The sequence below is a fragment of the Amblyraja radiata genome, chromosome 2 (genome assembly GCF_010909765.2).
Source record: "Amblyraja radiata isolate CabotCenter1 chromosome 2, sAmbRad1.1.pri, whole genome shotgun sequence".
NCBI classification, from domain to species: domain Eukaryota; kingdom Metazoa; phylum Chordata; class Chondrichthyes; order Rajiformes; family Rajidae; genus Amblyraja; species Amblyraja radiata.
In genome coordinates, this window is record NC_045957.1 from 37131383 (window position 1) to 37148959 (window position 17577).

General features: G+C 54.0%; 1 protein-coding gene across 3 annotated transcripts in view; it reads right to left on the reverse strand.

The window, feature by feature from the left end:
- Positions 1-2504: 2504 nt before the first annotated feature.
- Positions 2505-17577, reverse strand: part of sharpin (SHANK associated RH domain interactor) — a 44178-nt gene continuing 29105 nt past the window's right edge. For all 3 annotated transcript variants that reach the window (XM_033045042.1, XM_033045034.1, XM_033045025.1), the window contains exons 9-14: positions 10822-10982; positions 8895-9006; positions 7204-7383; positions 6341-6439; positions 3311-3454; positions 2505-2628 (exon numbers count right to left, since the gene is read on the reverse strand). In XM_033045042.1, the coding sequence (XP_032900933.1) occupies positions 2548-2628; positions 3311-3454; positions 6341-6439; positions 7204-7383; positions 8895-9006; positions 10822-10982 (777 nt within the window). In that variant the 3' untranslated portion in view covers positions 2505-2547. The remainder of the gene's footprint in view (positions 2629-3310; positions 3455-6340; positions 6440-7203; positions 7384-8894; positions 9007-10821; positions 10983-17577) is intronic.

The following is a 17577-nucleotide window of genomic DNA, read 5'->3' on the forward strand; positions in this document are numbered from 1 at the left end:
TGCTTCTCTGATTCTCTCAGTTACATTTGCAGAGCCATAGGTGTGATCCTGCAGGTCCCTGGGAATGAGGAATCGGGGCCCCCCAGCACACAACCCACACAGGAGGAAGGTTCACAAACCACTGGCCACTCGCCCAGTAAAGGTAAAATACTTTATTTCTAGAGAGAGAGAGAGAGAGAGAGAGAGAGAGAGAGGGAGGGAAAGGAGGGGGGGGAGGGGTGTTGGCACCTCAAGAGTCAACAGTGTTTTATTGTCATATGTCCCGATAGGGAACAATGAAATCCTTTGCCTTTAAACAATTGCCCCCATGTGTCCGTGGGCACGGTTTGTCAGCACTGCCTCGAGATGCCACTGGGTGGCGACCTGCCCTGCCCTCGAGGACAACTCACTCACCTTGACGTAGTGCCCGTCTCCTTCTCTGCCTGTCAGTCCCGGCCTTTCCAGCAAACGCTCCATCATGTGCGCCCATCCGCACTGAAAGGTGGAGTCAACCCGATGGGCTGAATGGCCTCATCCTGTGTCTTATGGTCTTTTCATTTTAAACATCTGGGTGCCAGGCCTTGTACAGTGGGGCAAGGGGTGGCAAGTAATGTTTAATTCAGATGGGTGTGAGACATTGCAATTTGGGGAAGTCAATCCAGGGCAGGACTATCACATGAAACAGCAGCAGGGCTCTGGGGAGTGTTGTAGAGCAGAGGGATCTAGGAGTGCGGGGACATATTTCATTGAAAATGGTGGCGCAGGAGTTGGGATGTTACGTTACAGACGTTGGTGAAGCCACACGTGGCGAATTGTGTACAGTTTTGTAGGAAATATACCATTACATGTGAAAGGGTGCCGAGAAGATTTACGAGGATGTTGCCAGGCGTGAGATACAGGGAGAGGTTGGGCGGTCTGTGACTTTATTCCTTGGAGTGCAGGAGGATGAGGGGTGATCTTTCAGAGATGTACAAAATCATGAGGGGAATAGATGAGGTGAATGCACAGGGTAGGGGAGGGGAATCAAAAACCGGAGGGCGTAGGTTTAAGGTGAGAGGGAAAATGATTTAATTGGAACCTGAGGGGCAACTTTCTCACCCAGAGGGTGGTGGGTGTATGGAACGAGCTGCCAGAGGTGTTAGTTGAGGCAGATACTATAACCGCATTTAAATGAAATTTGGACAGGTGCATGGATAGGAAGGGTTACACGTGCATGCACATGGACACTGGCTCTATTTCCCCACAAGTCTGCTCCACTTACACCAGAGCGGAGACTCGCATTTTGATGAGAGTGCTTTAAACACTCAGCAGGTCAGGCAGCATCTGTGGGGACCCTCTCATGGTGCAGCCTGACCCGAGTGTGTCCAGCCCCTGCCCTTGTCCCCCCCTTTCCCTCTCTCTCTCTGTGTTACATTCAGCCTGAGGTGATGCAGAGAAACCCTCTGTGAAAGGCCTGTGCTGCCAAGCGGTTTCGCAGGTGGATGGCGATATATTTGCAGGGTCTGTGGTCGATGGAAGTAGACAATGTTAAAGCGGTTAGTGGGAGACACAAGGAACTGCCAATGCCCCCAAGGTGCTGCACAGTTCCCCAAGGCCAAGCGGTTTGTCAGACAAACAACACAGTGTTGGAACTCCGCAGGTCAGGCAGCATCTGTGGAGGGAACGGACGAGTGATGTTTTGGATCGGGGGCTTGAGCTCGTACCATGATTCCTTTTAGCATCTAACCCCTCCCCTCCCGACCCCCTCCCCTCCCGACCCCCCTCCACCCACATCCCTCCTCCTCTTCTATCCTCATCTCACATCCTTTTGTCTCCTTTTCACCTCTGTCGCTTTCACCACCCATCTGCCCATCTCACCCCCCGTCACCTGTATCCACCTATCACTTGCCAAACTTTGTCCCACCCCCACCTCTCTATTCCAGCTTTCCCCCCACCAGTCTATCGGTCTGAAGCAGCGCCCCGACCCAAAACATTGCCTGTCCAGTCCCACCCCAGATGCTGCCTGACCTGCTGAGTTCCTCCAGCACTTTGTGCTTTACTCCAGATTCCAGCGTCTGCGGTTCCTTGTGCCTCGAAGCTTTTCGCCTCAGCTCGGCGCGCACACGCGTGACAATAAGAGCTGGCCCGGCCTGAGCCGCTGGGTTCCTCCGGCATTTTGGGCAACGTTGGTGTTGGTGACCCAGCGGTAACGGAGTGAGGTGTCCGGATCAGTCCCTCGTTGACCCTCGGCCGCGGGCGATCGGGGGAACGGTGCCTTCCCTCCTCTCCCCTGAGTGGGAAGTTGTGAGAGAGGCCACATGACTCGGTGAGACGGACACGGCGGTGCCAGGGTGGGCCGCAGATCGTCGGTCATTTGCCAACCCGTCCCGCCGGGACCGTTCTGCCTCTGGCCGACTGCGACCTGCGGTGAAGATGCCGTGCCGATCCCACCGCCTGCCCGGAGCCGGCGTTCCGACACTGACAGCGTTCCCCAACGTTTTCCGGAGGCTCCTTGGCCACCCGTCATCTCCGCCAACATCTGGATCGCCGGCGTACAGCGGTGCCGGAGATGGTGCCACGCCTCCCCGGTCAGTGGCAGTTCTGGCAGAGATCGTGGCACCGCTGGCCATTCACCAGGCAACGGCAGCCCCCACTGGTATCACCCGGACCCTGGGGAGGGGGGGGGGGGGGGGGGAAGAGAGTGTCAGTGTCACCGGGCAAACAATTACCCCCACCCACCCAGATGTTGTACAATTCCCCCACCCAGATGTTGAAACACTCCCCCCCACCCAGCTGTTGTACACCCCCTGCCCTCTAGGTGTTGAACCCCTCCAGATGTTGAGCCCTCCCTGCCCCCCAAATGTTGAATCCCCCAGATGCAGGCAGAGCCCTGTTCCAGATGTGGAGCATTACCTCCAGATGTTGATTCTGATCCCAGACCACAGATGAGGTGTGCTCATCCAGATTCAGTTTCAGATTCAACTTTAATTGTCATTGTCAGTGTACAGTACAGAGACAACAAAATGCAGTGGTATTGCCACACCCATTGCCGACCCACAAGGTATTGGTCTGCCCACAGGTGTTGTCCATGCCCCAGGTGTGCACTCAACACCAGGCTCCAGATGTTGTTGGGCCCCCAGATGTTGTTGGTTCCCCCAGATGTCTGCTAGATGTTGTCAATCCCACAGATGCTGCTCTCAGCCCCCTGCCCCAGGTGTCTCTCCAACCCCTACCCTCCCCCCCAGCCGTGTGTGTGTGTGTGTGTGTCCGTCCCAGGTGTGTGTCCCCATACCCTCGCCCCAGGTGTGTCCCTTGCCCCAGGTTCCCCCCCCCCCCCAGATGTGCCACTCACGCCAGGTCCCCAGCGACAGCCCTTGGTGACCCAGCAGATCTCGGTGTGACAGACGGGGCAGCGGATCCAGTCACAGCCGCCCTTCTTCTGCACCACGATGCCGCAGCGTGGACAGTGCATGGCTTCACCCGTCTGCACCAGGCTCTGTGGGAACCGGAGACCACAAGCACACCATCACCCCCAGAGCAATGCCCGCAGCCCACAGCCCGCCCTCCCTCCATCCCCACCTCCCCTCCTCCCCCCTCCACCGCGGGCAGTGCGTGGCCTCACCCGTCCGCATCAGGCTCTGTGGGAACGGGAACCGCAGCGTTACCTAGGTACCGTTCCCATGCTCCCTTCCCCCCCCCCCCCCCCCCCCCACACACCATCACCGTGCCAGTGCCCACTCCTTTCACCACCAATTTCCACCCGCACTCAAATTCATTCTCCGACACCTCCCCCCCCCTTTCTTGATCTCACCGTCTCCATCACAGGAGATAGACGATTGACTGACGTCTATTACAAACCCACTGACTCCCACAACTATCATGACTACACTTCTTCCCACCTTGCTTCCTGCAAAGACTCTATCCCCTACTCCCAATTCGATGCTGCATCTGCGACAAGATGAGAGGGTTCCATACCAGGACATCCAAGATGGCCTCATTCTTTAGGGAACGGGGTTCCCCTCTCCCATCATAGATGAGCCCTCACTCGTGTCTCCTCGGTACCGCACAGCTCTGCCCTTGCTCCCACTCCCCCTAGTCGCACCAGAGACAGAGTCCCCTTAGTCCTTACCTTCCACCCCATCAGCCGTCGCATACAACACATAATAGACAATGGACAATAGGTGCAGGCGTAGGCCATTCGGCCCTTCGAGCCAGCACCGCCATTCAATGTGATCATGGCTGATCATCCCCAATCAGTACCCCGATCCTGCCTTCTCCCCATATCCCCTTAATCCGCTATCTTTAAGAGCCCAATCTAGCTCTCTCTTGAAAGTATCCAGAGAACCGGCCTCCACCGCCCTCTGAAGCAGAATTCCACACTCACCACTCTCTGTGCGAAAAAATGTTTTCTCATCTCCTTTCTAAATGGCTTACCCCTTATTCTTAAACTGTGGCCCCTGGTTCTGGACTCCCCCAACATCAGGAACATGTTTCCTGCCTCTAGCGTGTCCAAACCCTTAATAATCTTAAATGTTTCAATAAGATACCCTCTCATCCTTCTAAACTCCAGAGGATACAAGCCCAGCCATTCCATTCTCTCAGCATATGACAGTCCCGCCATCCCGGGAATTTAACCTTGTAAACCTACGCTGCCCTCCCTCAATAGCAAGATCCGTCGGCATATTTACCACCTCCAACGGGATCCCACCACTAGCCACATTTTCCCGTTTACACCCCTTTCCGCCTTCCGCAGAGACCGTTCCCTCCGCAACTACATGGTTAACTCCCCACCCAAACCACCCCCTCCCCAAGTACCTTCCCCTGCAACCGCAGAAGATGCAACACCTGTTGCTATACCTCCTCCCTCGACTCTTTCCAGGGACCCCGACAGTCCTTTCAGGTTAGGCAGAGGTTCACTTGCACCTCCTCTAACCTCATCTACTGTATCCGTTGTTCAAGATGTGGACTCTTATGCATCGACGAGACCAAACACAGACTGGGCGATCGTTTCACTGAACACCTTCGCTCAGCCCGCCTGAACCAACCTGAACACCCGGTTGCCAAACACTTTAATTCCCCTTCCCCTATTGGCCTTTCTGTCCTCGGTCTCCTCCATTGTCAGAGTGAGGCCAAACACAAATTGGAGGAACAGCATCTCATATTTCACCTGGGCAACTTACAGCCCAGCAGTTTGAATATAAATTTCTCTAACTTCAGGTAACCCTGGCATCCCCTCTCTCTCCATCCCTCCCCCACCCAAGTCGTACCAGCTACAAAATAGTGTCTTGAGTCTCATTGTCTGTAACTCGTTCTCATCTAGCCCACAGCTAACAATGGCCTGTTTCCTTTATCATCGCTACAGTTTTGCACATCTTTCATTAATTTGCTCTATATCTCTCTACATCACCGTCTATATCTCTCGTTTCCCTTTACCCCGACTCTCAGTCTGAAGAAGGGTTTCGACCCAAAACATCACCTATTCCGTCTCTCCAGAGATGCTGCCTGTCCCGCTGAGTTACTCCAGCATTTTGTGTCTGTCTTCGGTTTAAACCAGCATCTGCAGTTCCATCTGACACACCCTCCCCGCCCACATCACCAGGGGACAATGAATGGCTTTGCCCATCCGCACTTGTCCACACCAGGCTCTGTTTTGCACGGGAACCACACCGTCACTGCAGGCAGCATCGAGGGTCCTCCCATCTCATACACCCACTCCCCTCCCCAACGGTTCACTGACACAGCCCTTCACAACAAACTCCACCCTCACTCACCATCACAGAGTGATACAGTGTGGAAACAGGCCCTTCAGCCCAACTTGCCCATACCGGCCAACATGTCCCAGTGACACTAGCCCCACCTGCCAGCGCTTGGTCCATATCCCTCCAAACCTGTCCTATCCATATACCTGTCCAACTATTTCTTAAACGTTGGGATAATCCCAGCCTCAACTACCTCCTCTGGCAGCTTGTTCCATACACCCACCACCCTTTGTGTGAAAAAAAGTTACCCCTCAGATTCCTAATAAATCTTTCCCCTCTCATCTTAAACCTATGTCCTCTGGTTTTTGATTAACTGGGCAAGAGACTGTGCGTCTACCCAATCTATTCCTCTCATGATCTTATAATCTCCCCTCATCCTCCTGAGCTCCAGGGAAACAAAGCTAGCCTACCTGGCCTCCCCTTATAGCAAGCACTGATCTGACCAGGTAACATCCTTGTAAACCAGTTTATGCTCCTTTTTCTGGTTTTAATGTCATCCTTCCTGCAGCATGGTGAGCAGATCCCCATGTAAACCCTGTCCGAAAATCATTTGAAGGTTACAATTGTTTCCACAGCCTCACTGGGCCCTCGTTCCCGCTGCCCAGCTCACCGCTGCCCCCTACCTTCAGCATCTCGCTGGTGCAGCGCGCGTTGCTGTCGTTTGCTGCCCGGCTCTGCACATCGTCCTGATATTGCTTGCAGTTCATTCCCATGTGGATCGCCTGGGAGGGAGCATGGAGAGGGAATGTGTGGTCATCCCTCAGTACCGTCCCCCCCCACAGCACCGCGCTCCCTCACCGCCCCCCCCCCACAGTGCGCCCCAACCTCACCGCCCCCCCCCCACAGTGCGCCCCAACCTCACCGCCCCCCCCCCACAGCGCCGCGCTCCCTCACCGCCCCCCCACAGTGCGCCCCAACCTCACCGCCCCCCCCCCACAGTGCGCCCCAACCTCACCGCCCCCCCCCCCCACAGTGCGCCCCAACCTCACCGCCCCCCCCCCACTACAGTGCGCCCAACCTCACCGCCCCCCCCCCCCACAGTGCGCCCAACAACCTCATCGCCCCCCCCCCCCCACAGTGCGCCCAAACCTCACCGCCCCCCCCCCACAGCGCCGCGCTCCCATCACCGCCCCCCCCCCTCCCCACAGTGGCCGCGCTCCCTCACCGCCCCCCCCCCACAGTGCACCCCAACCTCACCGCCCCCCCCCCCCCACAGCGCCGCGCTCCCTCACCGCCCCCCCCAACCTCACCGCCCCCCCCCAACCTCACCGCCCCCCCCTCCCACAGTGCGCCCCAACCTCACCGCCCCCCCCCTCTCACAGCGCCGCGCTCCCTCACCGCCCCCCCCTCCCACAGTGCGCCCCAACCTCACCGCCCCCCCCCCCCTCCCACCCCCAGCGGCCCCAACCTCACCGCCCCCCCCCCCCCCCCACAGCACGCCCCAACCTCACCGTCCCCCCCCCCCTCCCACCCCCAGCGGCCCAACCTTGCAGAGGAGGCAGTTGAGTTTGCGGCAGGAGGGGCAGTGGAACTCGTTGACTGCATCCTCATAGATGCACCAGCCCCTGCAGTCCGGTGTGCGGCAGTGGTAGCTGTTGTCACTGCTGCTCTCTGCCACAGACACGCTGCGGTCCAGGAACTTATTGTAGTCTTCCGCGGACACCAGCTGGGGGGGGGGGGGGGGGGGGGGGGTACAGAGCAAGCTCATCGTCTTATTCATGACACTCGTCATAAATCTCCCAATTCCGCCACCGTCATCCGACATGGAACTATACTACACGGGAACAGGCCACAGTGTGACATCAAACTCATCTCTGCCTGCACCTGATCCATAATCTATGTTCCCTATCTAAAGGCTCCTTAAAAGAGTGATCTTGTAGATATGTGTAAAACCATGCGGGAAATAGAGAGGGTGAATGCCCGGAGTCTATAGGTAGGGTAGTGGGAATCTAGAACCACAGGATAGACACAAAATGCTGGAGTAACTCAGGGCGACAGGCAGCATCTCTGGACAGAATGAATGGGTGACGTTTCGGGTGGAGACCCTCCTTCAGACCTCTTTAAAGGTGAGGGGGGAGGCTTTAACAGAAGCATGAGTAAAGTGAACACTCACAGTCATATTACCCAGGGTGGAGGATTCTAAAACTAGAGGGCACAGGCTTAAGGTGAGAGGGGAGAGAATGAAGAGGAACCTCAGGGGCAACTTTTTCACTCTGTTTGTATCTGGAACGAGCTGCCAGAGGAAGCTACAGAAGTAGAGACAATTTTGACTTTTAAAAGGCACTTGGACAGAAATATGGAAAGGGAAGTTTCAGAGGAACGTGGGATAATTGCAGGCAGATGGGACTATCCCAATATGCCACAAACGAGGTGGGCAGAAGGGTCTACTTTTGTGCATTACAGCTCTATGTCTCTGTGCTAAAATGCCAATGCAGGTAAATGGGATTCGTGTAAGTGGACAAACACATTGACATGGATGTTCAGTTTAGTTTGGAGATACAGCATGGAACGCAGGGTCCATGCCGACCATTCATCACACTGATCCTGTTATCCCACTTTCTCATCCACTCCTTGCACACTGGGGGCAATTTTTACAGAAGCCAATTAACCTACAAACCCACACGTCTTTGGGATGTGGAAGTAAACCCAGAGGATGAGGGGGAACTTAATTGAAATTTACCGAATAGTGAAAGGCTTGGATAGAGTGGATGTGGAGAGGATGTTTCCACTAGAGGGAGAGTCGAGGGCTAGAGGTCACAGCCTCAGAATTAAAGGACGTTCCTTTAGGAAGGAGATGAGGAGAAATTTCTTCAGTCGGAGGGAGGGTGGTGAATCTGTGGAATTCTTTGCCACAGAAGGCTGTGGAGGCCAAGTCAGTGGATATTTTTAAGACAGAGATAGATCGATTCTTGGTTAGTACGGGTGTCAGGGGTTATGTGGAGAAGGCAAGAGAATGGGGTTAGGAGGGAGAGATAGATCAGCCATGATTGAATGGCGGAGCAGACTTGGTGGGCCGAATGGCCTAATTCTGCTCCGATCGTGTGTGAGCTTATGAAACCCACGTGGTCAGAAGGCGAACGTGCAAACTCCACACTGACAGTGGCCGGGGTGAGGATGGGAGCCTGGTGTGTGGCGGTGTGATGCTGTCGGCACACGGTGGTCTGTGAGCCCACTCACCGCTCTGATCTCGCGCTCCTGCAGCTTGCTCTCGCAGGCGTAGCTGCTGTCCCGATACGGGCACGCCACCTCCGGCTCGACCGACATCCGGATCAGCTGCTTCAGGCACTCCCTGTGGACAACGATACCACACAGCCCATCACCAGCACCGCTCACACACACCATCACACAGACCCCATCACCCACACCATCACACAGACCCCATCACCCACACCATCACACAGACCCCATCACCCACACCATCACACAGACCCCATTACACACACCATCACACAGACCCCATCACCCACACCATCACACAGACCCCATCACCCACACCATCACACAGACCCCATCACCCACACCATCACACAGACCCCATCACCCACACCATCACACAGACCCCATCACCCACACCGTCACACACACTGTCACAGGCCCGTCACACACACCCCTCACAGACTTCGAGTACTCCTTGCTTTCCCTCCCTCTCCCTTCCTAGTTCTCCAACCAGTCTGACTGTCCCCCTGATTACATCTTATCTCTGTCTGCTTCGATGTCAACTTCTCCTGGCTAACAATGATCTATTCTACATTTTCCTTGAGCCCCATCCCCTTTGATGTCGTTTTCACACCTTACCCTTCCTTATGTCGGTGTCCTCCCCCTCCCGACTCTCAGTCTGAAGAAGGGTCTTGACCCGAAACGTCACCTTTTACTTCTCTCCAGGGATGCTGCCTGTCCCGCTGAGTTACTCCAGCATTTTGTGTCTATCTTCGGTTTAAACCAGCATCTGCAGTTCCTTCCTACACATCTTAGTGAGGCTACAGTTCTGGTTGCCCCGTTATGGGACTGATGCGGGGGCTTTGGAGGGTGCTGAGATTTACCAGACTGCTGCCTGGATTGGAGGGTGTTAGCTATATGGGGAGGTTAAACAAATGGGCGTTTGTACGTTCTCCACGTGGGTTTTCTCCGGGTGCTCCAGTATCCTCCCACACACCAAAGACGAAAAGGTTAGTCGGTTAATTGGCTTGGTATAATTGTAAATTGTCCCTCTTGTGTGTTAGTGTACGGGAATTGTTGGTCGGTGCGGACTCGGTGGGTCGAAGGGCCTGTTTCCACGCTGAATCTTTAAACTAAACTAAAATGAGAGTGACTCAGCGGGACAGAAGGCATCTCCGGAGAGAAGGAACGGGTGACATTTCGGATCAAGACCCTTCTTCAGACTATTAGCTATACGGAGAGGTTGGACAGGCTTGGAGATTGAGGGGAGACCTGATAGAAGTTTTTTAAATAAGAGGCATCGATGAGGTAGACAGTCAGAACCTTTTCTCCAGGGTGGGAATGTCAAAGACACGAGGGCTTAGCTTTACGCTGAGAGGGGCAACGTTTAAAGGAGAGCACAGGAGGATTAGTGGTGATGTTATCGAGGTGTATAAAATGTTATGGGGAATAGAGAGGGTGAACTCACAGAATCTCTTGCCCAGAGTATTGGAATCATGAACCAGAGGTTTAAGGTGAGAGGGGAAAGATTTAATAGGAACCTGAGGGACACATTTTTCCACACAGAGGATGGTGGGTGTATGGAACGAGTTGCCAGAGGAGGTAGTTGAAACAGGTACAATAACAACATGTAAAATACATTTGAACAGGTACATGGGTAGGGCAGGTTTAGAGGGATATGGGCCAAATGTGGGCAGGTGGGACTAGTGTAGATGGGGCATGTTGGCTGGCGTGGGCAAGTTTGGCCGAAGGTTTTTTGGCCTTTCCGTGCTGTATGACTCACACCTCCATTTACCCCCCTCCTCCCCACAATCTTTTCCCCCACCCCCCTCCCCTGGTGCTGGACGATACCCAGTGTAGGGGAGAGGAGGTGGAGTGAAGGGTGGGGAGGGGGCGGGTGCGTGGAGAAGGAGAGGTGGCGTGAGGGGGGTGTTGAGAGGCAGCCCACCTGCAGTAGGTGTGTAGACAGTCGCGGAGCACCACTCCCTCCTGGGGTCCCAGGGTGTTCAGACAGACGGGGCAGTCTGCCGGCTGGAGATTGGGCACCAGGTGCTGTCCGTCCGTCTGCAGCAGCTGCTGGTAGTTCCTCAGCCGCGCTTCCTCCTGCTCCTGGCCAGAGAGAGCAACACCGTCACTGGACCACCGTCCCTGCTCCGTCACTGGACCACCCTCCCTGCTCCGTCACTGGACCAGCGTCCCTGCTCCATCACTGGACCACCGTCCCTGCTCCGTCACTGGACCACCCTCCCTGCTCCGTCACTGGACCAGCGTCCCTGCTCCATCACTGGACCACCGTCCCTGCTCCGTCACTGGACCACCGTCCCTGCTCCGTCACTAGACCACCGTCCCTGCTCCGTCACTGGACCACCCTCCCTGCTCCGTCACTGGACCACCCTCCCTGCTCCGTCACTGGACCACCGTCCCTGCTCCTTCACTGGACCACCGTCCCTGCTCCGTCACTGGACCACCCTCCCTGCTCCGTCACTGGACCACCCTCCCTGCTCCGTCACTGGACCACCCTCCCTGCTCCGTCACTGGACCACCCTCTCTGCTCCGTCACTGGACCACCGTCCCTGCTCCGTCACTGGACCACCGTCCCTGCTCCGTCACTGGACCACTGCCCCTGCTCCGTCACTGGACCACCCTCTCTGCTCCGTCACTGGACCACCGTCCCTGCTCTGTCACTGGACCACCGTCCCTGCTCCGTCACTGGACCACTGCCCCTGCTCCGTCACTGGACCATTGTCCCAACACTCCTGAGTGCCAAGGGTCAGCGCTTGGACTCTCTCTTGCTGGACATGGGGCGGCTTTCTGTGGTGCCAGTGTTACCTGCCACATACTGCCCACGCCTGACCATAGAGGAGCTGAGAACAGAACCGAACATCATCACCACGCCTCCACAGACCCCCCTCCACATCTACACTGGCCAACTTCCACAGACACACCATAGAAAGCATCCTATCGGGATGCATCACAGCTTAGTGTGGGAACAGCTCTGCCCAAGACCACAAGAAATTGCAGAGAGGTGTGGATGTAGCCCAGTCCATCACATTGACCAGACACCCCACCATCCACTCCATCTACACTTCACGCTGCTTCAAGAAAACAGCCAACATTATCAAGGACCACTCGCATTCCCTCTCCCGTGCCGGACAGAAGATACAAAAGCATGAAAGCACATACCACCGGATTCAGGAACAGTTTCTTCCCCGCTGTTATCAGCCTCTTGCCCCCGTCTTCCAACCTACCTCCTTCTGGTCCTTGCAATTTTTTTAATCTGCACGTTCTCTGCAGCTGTAACACTGTATTCTACCTGGTGAAGAAGGGTCCCGACCTGAAATGTCACCTATCCATGTTCTCCAGAGATGCTGCCTGACCCGCTGAGTTACTCCAGCATTTTATGTCTTTTTTTTTTGCAGTTCCTCGTTTCAACATTTTACTGCTCCACTGCGAAATCTCCTCGAGGTTTGCCTACTATGAAGAAGTTGTCCTCCTCTCCCTGGCAGGAGTTCTGAGGGACCCTCTCTCACTGCTCTCCCCCCTGTGATTGCTGCTGCCCTCCAGCCCTACCAACATGTTGTGACCCGGACTCGCTACCCCAGCCACGTGTGTTTCCTCAAACTCGTCTGCGCCGCCACCTTGTGCCTCGTGGCTTCCAGCTCCGGGGGTCCAGCCTCCCAATTCAGATCCAACCCAGATTACAGCGACCTGCACATTACAGATTACTGGTGTCAGAATAGCCTCCTCTTGAATGTCACTAAAACTAAGGAGCTGATTGTGGACTTTAGAAGGGCACAACAACAGAGGACGTACACGCCACTGAGGATAAATGGGACTACTGTGGATAGAGTGAGCAGCTTTAAATACCTGGGAGTCCAAATCACAGAGGATCTGACATGGACAACACACACTGCCACACTGGTGAGAAAGGCTGCCTTTACCACCTCAGGTAGCTGAGGAAATTCAGAGTCTCTCTGAGGATCCTTCAATCCTTCTACTCTGCTGCAGTAGAAAGCATCCTGACCGGAAACATCTCGAACTGGTTTGGCAACAGCTCTGCCCAGGACTGGAAGGCTCTGCAGAGAGCAGTGCGTTCGGCCGAACGCACTATGAGAACCACACTCCTCCCCCCATGCAGGACCTATACACCAGGAGGTGCAGATCCAGAGCCAGCAAGATAATGAAAGACCCCTACCACCCCAGCAACGGTCTGTTCCAGCTGCTACGGTCAGGCAAGCGCCTCCGCTGTCATGCTGCGAAAATAGAGAGGATGAGACGGAGTGTAAACTCTGATCTCACCAGGGAGTAATTACTGTTGTGTCTTTTTTTTAAATAAATGTAAATACTGGTTCTGTTCTGTTGTTTTGCACAGTCCCGCAGGCATTGCCACTTTCATTTCACTGTACATCTTGTATGTGACAAATAAAGTTGACTTGACTTGACTTTAATCCACTACTTCTCGCAACAGTTCAGAACTTGAACAGTCCCGAAGAAGGGTCCCAGCACGAAACACCATCTATCCATGTTCTCCAGAGATGCTGCCTGACCCGCTGAGTTACTCCAGCACTGTGTGTCTTTTTTAGTGCACCTGCAGTTGCTTGGGTCTACACCATATTGTACACTCTGGTTTTTCTCTCTTTGCACTATGTGTTGCGCTTGCGTGTGGCTTGATTGTACTCATGTGCAGCATATCTTGGCTGGCTAGAGTATCTGTATCTCAACACAGGTGGCAATAACGGGGTGTCACAGCGGTAGAGCCGCTGCCTCACAGCGCCAGAGACCTGGGTTCCATCCTGACCTTGGGCGCTGTCCGTGTGGAGTTTGCACGTTCTCAGTGTGAACGCGAGGGTTTTCTCCAGGTGCTCCGGTTTCCTACCACACTCCAAAGACGTGCAGGTTTGTAGGTTAATTGGCCTGTAAAATTGTCCCTAGCGTGTGTAGGATAGAACTGGTGCGAACAGGTTACCGTTGGTAGGCGCGGACTCGGTGGGCCGAAGGGCCTGCTTCAATGCCGAGGCACTCTAAAACAATGCCGTGGGACGCTATAACAATAAACCAGCGGCAGTTGTGCTGGAAGTGGCGGCGGGGTACGTAATGTGCTGAACGGTAGAACAAGCAGCTCGGGACACCTGTCCAGCTCCTGCTCCTACTTCTGTTCTTCACTTCAACATATCTCCAGGCCTGTGGCCAGGACCTCTCACTGAAGATAGACGCAAAATGCTGGAGTAACTCAGCTGGACAAGCAGCATCGCTGGAGATAGGGAATGAGTGACGTTTTGGGTCAAGACCCTTCTTCAGACTCACACAGAGGGGGAGCAGTGAGAGAGGATTTTGCTGAACTCACTTGGGAAAGATCTTCTTCACGGTAGACATACCTTGAGTAGATTTCGCAGTGGAGCAGACAAAAAGTGTATGAAGGAACTGCAGATGCTGGTTTAAACCAAAGGTAGACACAAAATGCTGGAGTAACTCAGCGGGACAGGCAGCATCTCTGGGGAGAGGGAATGGGTGACGTTTTGGGTCAAGACCCTTCTTCAGACTGCTTCTCAATTAACACTACACTGTCCAACACATGGAGAATCCTCAGTGTGCATATCTCTGCAGATCTATGCTGGAGCCAGTACATTGATGCAACCACAAAGACCATTGCTTATCAATGCCTCTACTTCCTTAGTAGATTGATGAGATCCAGTCTATCCTAGAGGATTCTCTTGAATGTCTACAGGGGGACAGTGGAGAGCGTATTGACTGAGTTGCATCACGGCCTGGTTCAGCAACTCAAATGCCCCAGGAATGAAGAAGAGTGCAAAAAGTGGTGGACACTGCCTGCTCCATTACGGGCACTGACATCCCCACCATCGATGGGATCTACAGGATTTGCTGCCTCAAAAAGGCAGCCAGCATCGTCAGAGACCCAAACTACCCTGGTCACGCTCTCATCGGAGGAGGAGCATCCTCGGAGGAGGAGCCATCTTGGGGAACGGCTGCTAACCAGCAGCCGTCCGTTTAATTCACTTTTTTTAAAAAGTTTTGAGTAAGTCCTGTGTTTCGTCCGTTGGAGAAATTGACTTTTTAATGTGGGGGTAAGGGGCAATTCTACTTCTAGGTCCCTACCTGGTCGGTGAGGCAGCTTTTTCTCCGGGCTGCCCGTCGACCCGTCCTCGTGGCCTACCAGCGGGCTTGGAGCGCCGTTTCCTGACGTGGACCGCCCAGCACCTCGGCTTCGGTGGCAGCACAGCGCTGGAGCGCTACCGTGGAGCGGAGCTGGCGATGCCTTGCCTGGGTGAGCTCTGACCGGTGAGCTCTGACCGCCGAGATCAACACCTCTGGGCTGCGGGTCTGCGGAGCGGAGCGGGCGGCGCCAACTTTAACATCGGGAGCCTGGGAGCTCTAACCCGGCGCGGCCTTGTCGGCTTCGGAAGCCACGGTCCCCAGTTAAGAAGCGGCCGTTCCAGGTGGCCCAGCCGCTGAGAGGACTCTCCCGACGCCGGGGCAACACCACCCGGCCAGGAGCATCGGGCCTCCGTAGAGGCAATAGCGGAGGCCTCAATAGGCTTGACTTTGGGTGAATTGGGGATGGGGACTGGACATTGTGCCTTCCCCCGCTGTGGGGGGGATGATTTTTTCCTGTGTGTAAGTTAAATGTTAGTCTGTGTCCAAGATGGCTGTCGGAAGGGAGAGTGGACGCTGGCGCGCTTTAGCTGCCGCTGCTCTCTCTTTCACATTGTGTTTTTTGATTTTTTGTCTTTGGAGCGATTTCTGTCTCTAATTTGTGTATTGGTGATGTCCTTACTATTTATTTTACTCCGACTATATGTTTTTTCTCTTCTGTTAATTTCTGTAAGGTGTCCTTGAGATTTTGAAAGGCGCCCGAAAATAAAATTTATTATTATTATTATTATCTCGCTGATATCATCGGGAAGAGGGCACAGGAGCCTGAGAACCACGACCTCCATGTTCAAGAGCAGCTTCTTCCCAACAACCATCAGGCTCTTGAACACTGCACATCACTGACCACAACCCTACCTCAGCAACTATCCACTGCAGACTCTGTATAAGGGTGAACTACATACTTTAGTTTGCAGTGTTTAGCTTGGTTTACAGATACAGCACAGAAACAGGCCCTTCGGCCCACCGAGTCCACCCCGGCCAGCGATCCATGCACATTAACACTATCCTACAAATACTTGGGACAATTTACACTTATACCAAGTATACAAACCCAAGCCAATTAACCTATAAACCTGTACGTCTTTGGAGTGTGGGAGGAAAACAAAGAAAACAAACGCGGTCACGGGGAGAACGTACAAACTCCGTACAGACAGCACCCGTAGTCGGGATTGAACCCGGGTCTCTGGCGCTGCAATACAGCAACTCTACCACTGGGCCACCGCGCCGCCCTTATGCCATTATGGCTGGTTGCAAAGTATTAGTGATAATTGGGATTGGTATGGTACATGGATAACTGATTATTCGTTATTGTATCTTGATTTGTTGTGCTGTTGTGTGAGCAGAAGCAGCAAATAAGAATGTCATTGCTCTTATCCCAGTGCATATGACAACTAAATACTCTTGACTCTCGAGATTGGCATGGATCTACTAAAGATCAAGAGACAAATTGTTCCACTGAAGTTTCAGACATTTCAGACTGCCACCAAGCCCATATATCCTTCTAAATCTTTGCAAAGGCACAGAATGCTGCAGTAACTCAGTGGGTCAGGCAGCATCACTGGAGAAAAGGAATAGGCGACGTTTTGGGCTTGGATCCTCCATTTCTCCAGAGATGCCGCCTGACCCACTGAGATGCTCCAGCATTTTGCCTTTTCTTTGGTAAACCAGTATCTGCAGTTCTTTGTTTCAACACTCTCCCTCTAGCACGGTGGCGCAGCGGTACAGTTGCTGCCTTACGGGTTCGATCCCGACTACGGGTGCTGTCTGTATGGAGTTTGTACATTCTCCCCGTGACCACGTGAGTTTTCTCCGTGATCTTCGGTTTCCTCCCCACACCCCAAAGACGCACAGGTTTGGAGGTTAATTGGCTTGGAATAAGTGTAAATTGTCCCTAGTTTGTGTAGGATGGTGTTAATGTGTGCGGGGATCGCTGGTCGGCACGGACTCGGTGGGCCGAAGGGCCTGTTTCCACGCTGTGTATCTAAACTGAACAAGTATCTGTCCAAGCGTCTTTTAGCTGTTGTTATTGTACCTGCCTCAACTGCCTCCTCTGGCTTCTCGTTCCATATACCCACTGCCTTAATGACACTCGGGGAAGTCTTTTATACACTGCAGTGGTTATCAGCTAGAATACAGTGCCTGAAAGGTAGGTAGGGGCAGATACTGTATGAGCCTTAGTACAAAAATTAACCCACTCCCCTGGGAAAAGCACCTTACGCTAACTGAACAACTTTTAACCAGTTTCCTCCTTTGTGTAAAATCTGTGAATCTGACCTTTAACTGGAAGAGGGCATAGGCTTAAAGTGAAGGGGATGGGGGAGGGGGGGAGATTTACGAAGTGATGCAGCTGTACAAGTCGTTGGAGAAACCAAACTTGGACCACTGTGTACAGTTCGGGTCACCAGGCTTCAGGAAAGATATCAAAATTAGAAAGGGTGCAGAAGAGATTCACCATGATGTTACCTGGGCTTGCGGGCTTCAGTAATAGGGGAGAGATTGTATAAACTGGGACTTTTTTCTTTGGAGTGTGGGA